This window comes from Thalassophryne amazonica, chromosome 11 (assembly GCF_902500255.1).
Source record: "Thalassophryne amazonica chromosome 11, fThaAma1.1, whole genome shotgun sequence".
Taxonomy (NCBI): domain Eukaryota; kingdom Metazoa; phylum Chordata; class Actinopteri; order Batrachoidiformes; family Batrachoididae; genus Thalassophryne; species Thalassophryne amazonica.
Window position 1 is genome coordinate 20,800,986 of NC_047113.1, and position 8,578 is coordinate 20,809,563.

Below are 8,578 nucleotides of genomic sequence, written 5' to 3' on the forward strand. Positions count from 1 at the left end.
TCCAGTCACAACCAGAACAGAGAACACGTTCTTCAGTATGCTGTTATTTTGATAGTTTTATTAAATTCAGATGATGCAGTGATTTGTGGTCACAGAGCGCAAAACAATTCAGAAAGTCTTACACGGTAGTTTGAATTCTTACTTTTTTGTCAAATTAAGATGTGTCATAAGTCAAGTCCTTATGTGTGTTTATTTATTTGCAACTGTACAAATACTTTAGTCATTTCAGAAGTGTCAACTAAATTTTATTTGAGTCAAAACATTTGTGGATTTCATTTAAATAACTTGACCCATCGATGGAGCTCTCACGTCACCTTTTACAGACTGGTACCCAGCAACAGCAAGAATGAAAATATAATCTTGAAAATCTCTACAATTTTTCCCCAATGTCAAGTGTTTCAGTTGCAGTTATTTTGCACTGCCCTCAAAAAAAAAAAAAGCTTCCCTGTTGCTAGGAAACTGACTTTTCACAAGTGTTCTATTTTAAGCCGTGTAACCTTTTTCTTGGCTACACCCGTGCATTCTTTGTTGTACAGAATTCTTACTTTTTTGTCACTTGCACAGACAGTGCTGCCCTCAAATGCCTACAGGAGATGATGTGTCGTCACTGATGACCGGTACGAACAGTCTCCTGCTTGTTTTGTCATTGAGGCTGAACAGTCTTTCAGGAGAGCTTGTGACAAATTGAGGTGCCAGTATATTCCAGATCTGTTTGCTTGGTTAATCCTCACCAGAGGTACTCTTCACCGTGGAGGAAAACATGCCTTTGTACATGGCCTTCTCTTTTTCCAATTCTTGACTCAGCTTCTCTTCAGCTCTTTGCAGGTGCTTCTTCACATTGGCATCTGTGATAAGAAAAGTAAAATAAGATGTATTCAGGATTTAGAACTTCCTTTAGAAAGACCCCCCCCCCCCACACACACACACACCATTCCTGTTTCAAATACATGGGTGAAACCGAGATAAGATTTAGAGAAAGTACAGGATAAGAGTCATGGTCAGAATTACTAGCACTACAGTATTTTAAGTACACTTTTTAAAATATATTCAGAAATAAATGCAGGCAAACCACTAGCGGAAATTTCATATTTTATTTTTAAGGACGTTACAGTTGGCACACCACTGTGAAACTGACTGGATGCAACAGACAAAAGCTGCACAATGTGCAGTTTTTCCAATCACTTTGACAGAAGTATACAACCAGTTGTCATGAATGTCTTGTTACTTAGGTTTTGAGAATTGCAGACTCCAAACTGATTTACCGTGCAGTACCATGCTGTTTGTACTTCTTAATGACTGATTTCAATGGCATCACAGACACATACAGTAACTTGGAAATGCTCATATATCCATTCCCTGACTTGTAAAGAAAAACTATTGTGAAACAGATGGTTTACTGTAAATTCATCCAAGAGTGCCAAAAACAATATCAAGCATACATTTGAAATCTATCCTTTTATTTAACTGTCCAAAAGCATTTTTGTTTTTATTAGTGTTGCTCAAGAACTTTGGACTTTAAATTTCCCCATGATACATTTGTTTACTTAAAATATAGGGGTGTCAATAATCCTCACCAAGGACCTCATTTATCAACCATTTACACACACTGGAGGACAGAATGCTGTGACCCATGAAGCACGAACACAGCTTTTAATATAATTTTACATAAAAAACTAATAGGGTATAACAAACTTTATCATATTTAGTCAACAAGATTGCAACAATTTCTAGTATGCTGCCATGTCAGGAAGCACGCACTGATGCAGTGCATCAGTGCATCCAAACTGTTAATAAATGAACCCCCAGGACCTTGGATTCATTACCAACAGTTCGTATGCACAGATTTGTACTTAGATTTAGAAGTGTGTGCAAATATACAAACAGACTACACAGACAGCATGAAATGTTAGATCAGGTAAACAGCAAATGGAAAGCATTACTGCCATCATAACCCCATGTTCTTTATTTGCTCAAATTAATAAGCACACAATTACCAATTATGTTTAGTAACAAACAGATGTGTAGCTTCATTGTGTCAAAACCTACAAAGACACCTGTGTGAACTAAACAACAGCTTTCAACTTTGTCAGTTTATTAAAAACCTTTATCAAAAACACCTCAGCCTCTGCGTGTTACCACAAGGCATGAATCAAGGTGTTTCCTACTCAGATCTAAATCACTTTTAATGTTGCATCAGTGCACTGCAGCTGCTGAAATGTAAATATTGTTGGTGCACTTGAGCGGATTATCAGCATGGTTTGGACAAGTTGTGCAATCCTACCTGCTGTGCTGGCATGAAACAAATAGTGGGCTGCAACAATTTTATCTAAAAATTGTGCCCACATCTTTTTTGCTGCTCAAATTTGATTTGGAGAGATTTTATCTTAAGATGACAATGTAATGATGTCACAGGAGCACAAAGGATTGTGGGTCAAGTGATTGCATGGGTGCACCACTGGGTGGCATACGGATCGCTGCCACCCAGCGGTGCATTTATTTATTTTTCATATTTTTGGTCTGCTGTGACGTCACAAGGAACTATCGGTGTTTCACTAAAGTTAATTTTCTTCACTCTCTTAGCCTTTACTCTGGTGAGGAAGACAAGCAGCAAACTGATGTTTGTTACCATATGTGGTCAATTGAAAGCATTTCTGAATGCAAAGTACCATGAACGTGCAAGAGTATGTGCTTCATGGGATTTATCAACAGCTGACACTTACTGATGTACGCACCTATTTGACACACACTTTTGTACTTTTACACATACTGTTTAGTTTGTGCCACAGCATAGATGCTCTGTGTTCAGAGCCCTCTGAAGTTCAGGAGACACCGACCTCCAGCTCAAGGAAAAATGCCTTGAACCCTACATTGTGCCAGAATTTTTACTCAGAAACTTGTGAGGAAATTGAGCAAGTCGAAGAACCCAAGATGACATCACTGCCATGGCAAGCTATCAACACCACCAAACACCTGTCCTGCAACATCATGATTCCATGTGGTCTTTCCACTTATGCTTTAGTTCAAATTAAAAAGAGTAGCACTCTAAGCACCTACCATCATCTTCATGGCAAAGAGCAGCATTTACAATATACACTGTGGGACAGCATCACCCCCATGCAAACTGGATCTAAAAACAGCCCGTATGGCCCCTTCAACAGAGGTATTGTGGGCTTATAAAACTATATCTATACAGATGTGACAAGGCTTTTGATCCCAAGTATAGTGACAGCTTTGTTTTTTTTTTTTCTTACCATTTGGATGCTCCCTGCAAGCCTGTGTAAGATGCTTCTTCGCAGTCTCTGCATCTCCCAGTTCCAGAGTGGCCACTCCCGCCCTGTACAGAGCTTTCACATCTCCTGGTCGCCACTGCAGCACACGCAGGCTATAATCGCGAACACGAGCATAGTCAACATCTTTCTTCTGCAATAAACAGGCTGAAACAAATACATGGAATTTATACATCAACAATATGTGTATTAAACAATCACAACATTTTCTCTTACAAGAATCTGTGTAAAAGCTGTCACAACCCAACACTAAATCACATGTAAAGGTTTGCTATAGGAATATTTATAATTGAGTGAAAACAGGATGTCATGGAAAAAAAAAAATACTACAGCAGTTCAACTAGTACAGCAGGAAACCCCATTTTCTAGTTTCCTTTAATGAGCTCACACAATGTGATTAAGTGAAATTAATATTAATTTTTACTTAAACAGAACATTCTAATGTGCCTTCTATCCCTGGTTTTTGCATGTTTTCTATTAGCATTTACCGGCTAAATTGTTGTAGCAGTCCACCTGTGTGTTTCTTAGCAGCTCATACTGTTCGGGTGTGAGAGCAGGCCTCTCTGGACCAAACTGTTTCACATAGGTCATCACATCAGCATCCAGGCTCCGGATAATCAGCAGAGCATGGTGGTAACGACTTATAGACGAGCGGATTTTCTTGTCTTGGTAGAAAGCCTTGCCCTCTGCTTTCAGTTTGATTGCTTGCTGCAAAAGAGCCCAAACCGGATCTGTGGAAACTGATGGGGCCCAAGAAAAGCTTTGTTGAGCTGCTGCAGCTTCCTCCTGCACCCCAGAACACTCTTCTCCTCCTACAACATCCATCTCTTCAGTGGAGCCAGTCAGCTGATTACATAAAAAAGGTCCAAGTAACATAATGTCAAGAAACAGTGAATGGCTGTCGTATTACGCACAACAGCTCCATGAGTTCATAGCATCAACATGGAACAACACATGAAAATGCTGACTATTAATCAGGTATGCTGAGTCCTCATTAAAAAGCATTAAAAATTTGAAGCGTTCAGATGCAAAACCCAGTATCTCCAAAACCATAACATGTACTTGGCTGTCAAGGGGACCATCAGTGTGCAAAATATGAAAGAATTTGAACAAACTGTTTACATTTTATTGATTAAAGTTTGTGCATTTCCAAATATGGTTTCCTTTAAATCTCCATTTTCAACTGCATTTTTCTCCATTTAAAAAAAACAAAAACAAAAAAAAAAACACACTGGGTTTTGCATCTGAACTCTTCATTTGCACAAGTGCAGTTACAAATTCACATTTCACAGAAAATCTGATCCGTATTCTATATCAGTAACTACACCAAGTCACTCAAGGATGGCTGTGAATTAACTGGAAAATAAATGTCAATTCCAGCACAAATGAGATAACTTATGCATCTCTCTTTCTTGAGGCACCATGACAGTTGCTGTCTTACAGTACAGCTGCGCATGTACTGTGCGCAGCTGCGTGCCAGTGCGCAAAGAAAATTTTGAAATGTTGACAACGTCTGACACACATTAATTTCGTGAACTAGTTGTGAACACTGCGCAAACTATTCGAAAACACTGCATGTTATTGCATGCAGCACATCTGAACGATTATGAGATGTAACATCTATAATAAACATAATTTTACAGATACATTATCTAACTTGTAAGAAGAAATGAAGATGAAATGTTTTTACCAATCATGACAATATACTCGTATATTATAAATAATTACCTTTGAGACAAGATTCCAAATGTGTTCACCACATGACGCGCACGAGACAACCTGCAACTGTAGATAATTTCTCTGTGGTTCTGGGAGCGACGAGAGAATGGCCTCATCAGCCAAGTTCTGAGAGCAAATGCAGCACCTTGTACAATTCTTGAGGTCAGGCATTACCCCAGCGCCCTCTAGTGGCTGCTTTTTGTTGGTGAACACGTCACCAAACTCAGTACAAACCCATGTAATTTGGTCACGTTTCAAAGGGGTCAAACTTAACAGTAAAGTCAATTTAATGTACAGTAGTTCATTTCAGGTTAACTTGGCGTATAAATGTCATCACTCCAGATAGCGCTGCCCCAAATGATTATTTTGATAATCAACTAGTCACCGATTATTTTTGGGATTAGTTGACTAATCAGATCACATGTAAATTGCAGCTTAATGCACCAGCATGCAGCTGCTCTTCTATGACCATCATTAGTTTCAATAGCTCTAACCCCCTACCACCCGCCTCATTTTGGCTTGTCAGTATCTCACAAATAAAAAGTGAAATTTCACTTTTTATTTGTGAGATTTCCCATCGATGAGATATACAGGCTTAGAAGGAGTTAAGGTATGTGCTAAGTAAAAATGAAGGCATTTAAGATGAAAGTTTATTCAACTTTTACTTGGTAACAAAGTCATTCATTGAAGAGGAATGTATTTTTTTTGCACTGTAACATAGCGTTATAAAACAGTGTTATCACATTTCCTATTCAAACATGACATCTCTGTTATAATGTTACAGCAAACATGTGTGCTAAGGCTAATGAAACTGTCATCGTTAGTGTTAATGGTTAGAGCTAAGTAAGTAGCTCAGTATAAACGTAAATGTTAGTAGCTAACTAGCCAATTATCTTACCGAGACGACTCTCGCTTCAGCAGAATCAGCCACAATGTGTTTCTTTTTCAAATGCTCTTGCATTGCTGCTGTACTGTTGTGGAAGGCAAATCTTGCCTTGTAGATGTTGCATTGCACGTTGTTTTCTTTTAATTAGGTTAAAATGCTCCCTACCCTTTGAGCTTCCTTGCTGGTGTGAGGAGCTCATGACAGATGTGAGGAGCTCAGCACTCCCCCCTCCCTTCACTGCGCATGCCTAATTTCGGAGCGTCAGCAGCGAGTCACTGATTTTCACCTTGTTTCTGCTTAAAACTGCAATCCAGTCATCATTTATCTCACTGACAGATCTCTGAAGCTTTTGCACAACAATCACTTCCACATAAATTCAGTAATAATTCATAATAAAAGACGGGGGAGTGATCAGAGCGCAACAGCAACACGTCTGAGTTTCTCTACCGATTAAAGGGAATAATGTGATTATTAACCATCAGATGAAAGTCATCTTTAAACAGAAATGAGGCGATAATCTGTTAATCGCTGCTAACGCGTTGACATGACGGGACAGATGACGCTGCAACACTGTGTTCGCGCATGTGCAGACCAGTATAGGGAACGCTCAGTCTTGGAGAGTGCTGAGCGCCTGACACCTGCTAGCCATGATATTGTTTGGGCATAACTTTTCCGGTGACATCACGGCTGACCCAGATTACCACTACTGCGCGTGTGCGTCAAAGACAGAAAGGCAGCAGTTTTGAGAGAAAAACAAAGCTTAAAAAAATAAACGATGACGATTATTAAATTAGTCGTCAACTACTTTGATAGTCGAAGTAATTGTGACTAGTCGACTAGTCGTGGCAGTTAAGCCTGACAACTGGCCCTGAACTGGGTCAGATACTGGCCTCTCGCTCCTAGCCTGTGACTGCTTGGCGGCCGAGACGCTGACATCAGCCCCATGCATCAGCCTCACATTGATGTGGCGCGAGCGTTGCTGTCCTATTGGTTGTTTAGAAGAGGGAAATCTCACGCCAAAATGGAGGTCAGTATCGGCCCAATTGCTGCTTATCCGGAATCGGTATATAATATAATATAATATAATATAATAATTATTTTATTTCAGATTCAAGAGTACATAGACAAGTGATATGTACATAGGTCCAAATCTGGGCACTTACACACATATACAGTGAAGTTTGTATGTAACATCCGTAACCAGGGGTCCTTGAGCCTGGACCTATATTTTAGGATGATATCGGCCCAATTTATAGCCGAACTGGTTGTCGGGCTACGTGCCAGCCCTAATTCCAGGCAATGACAGCTATCAGATGGCTGAGAGAAGCAAGTTAGAGACAAAACCAAACCAGCTGAACAGCACACCAACCGGCCATTCACGGAAGTACGAATTCTCGCCTTCGGATTGGCCACTTCACCGGAAGTCACATGACGCCGACCTCGAGGATGTATGCAAAAACCAAGTGTGATGAATTTACAAGCATAGAATCATAAAATAAACTACGTTGAAAAACTAAAAGCGAAGAAAATTCAAACATTTATTTCGGAGTCACGGTTGCTAAATGGCTATTTTACACACTTCAGTACAACACTTAATAGTTTCTACCTCCTGCTAACATTAAAAACAACTAAACTCTGACACAACTGAGCTACTAGTTAACTACGAGTTTAATCCTCATTATTTAGCATTCAGGGCGTCGCCATAAAACCACGAACTGGTAAAATTAGACGGGTAAACTTTATTCTTACCTTACAGCCTGTAAGTTACAGCAAACTGCTGAGCAGCGAATAACAGCGAACAACCATATTACTGCTGCTCTTCTTCGTTTAATCGTTTTTTTCTTCTTCATGTAGGATAACAAACACACTTTAATGCGCATAAGCGCTACCTACAGGCCTGGAGCACCAAATTTATTTAATTTACGAATATATAATATATTCTCATCTAATGTCACCTTCAGCTGCTTATCCGGAATCGGTATATAATATAATATAATATAATATAATATAATATAATAATTATTTTATTTCAGATTCAAGAGTACATAGACAAGTGATATGTACATAGGTCCAAATCTGGGCACTTACACACATATACAGTGAAGTTTGTATGTAACAGCCGTAACCAGGGGTCCTTGAGCCTGGACCTATATTTTAGGATGATGTCAAGAATAGCAAATATGATGCGATTCACAGACTTAAGCGCTGCATGAACCAATATTTCAAATTCCCGATCACAGCCTGACAACACAGTATATCAAAGACTGTGCAGAGAGTACTTATACTCTCATATTTGGAAAATCCAATGAATAATTTAAAAATGTTATGACAGAAGAAATACAGTTTGGTTATAGATGATTTCTTGTAGCCCTGCTACAGACTGGCGTCCTGTCCTGGGTGTACCCCGCCTCACGCTCTATGACTGCTAGGATAGGCTCCAGCCCCCCGTGACCCTTAATTGGACTAAGCGGTAGAAGATGAATGAATGAATGAATGAATGATTTCTTGTAGTTCCACCAAAGTTGAGCACCAGCATGGTGCAAAATACTGATTTCACTCACCTCCCCACATAAAGCCATAGCAAACCTGTCCTGCCCTCATAAATTATGCAATAAGGATTTCATCAATCAATCATACTGCATGCATTTCAAGGCCACCTGTCTTACATACAAAATGTTTTTATCTG

The 8,578-nt window shown here is 39.5% G+C and overlaps 1 protein-coding gene across 1 annotated transcript; it reads right to left on the minus strand.

Moving 5' to 3' along the window:
- Positions 1–391: 391 nt before the first annotated feature.
- ttc9c (tetratricopeptide repeat domain 9C) lies at positions 392–7,748 on the minus strand. The gene is made up of 4 exons (XM_034182019.1): positions 7,642–7,748; positions 3,776–4,133; positions 3,252–3,434; positions 392–845 (listed from the first exon to the last, which is right to left on the minus strand). Exons 2-4 carry the CDS (start codon positions 4,110–4,112, stop codon positions 721–723), a joined length of 645 nt encoding a protein of 214 aa, XP_034037910.1. The 5' UTR covers positions 4,113–4,133; positions 7,642–7,748; the 3' UTR covers positions 392–720.
- Positions 7,749–8,578: the final 830 nt, after the last annotated feature.

Excerpts from the sequence above, each read along its gene's own strand:
- ttc9c (XM_034182019.1), bottom strand. The coding sequence starts at position 4,112 with ATGGATGTTGTAGGAGGAGAAGAGTGTTCTGGGGTGCAGGAGGAAGCT. Across the intron at positions 3,435-3,775 it reads CTGCTACAACAATTTAGCCG|CCTGTTTATTGCAGAAGAAA; the intron begins GTAAATGCTAAT and ends TATTTGTTTCAG. Across the intron at positions 846-3,251 it reads TTGCAGGGAGCATCCAAATG|ATGCCAATGTGAAGAAGCAC; the intron begins GTAAGAAAAAAA and ends TTCTTATCACAG.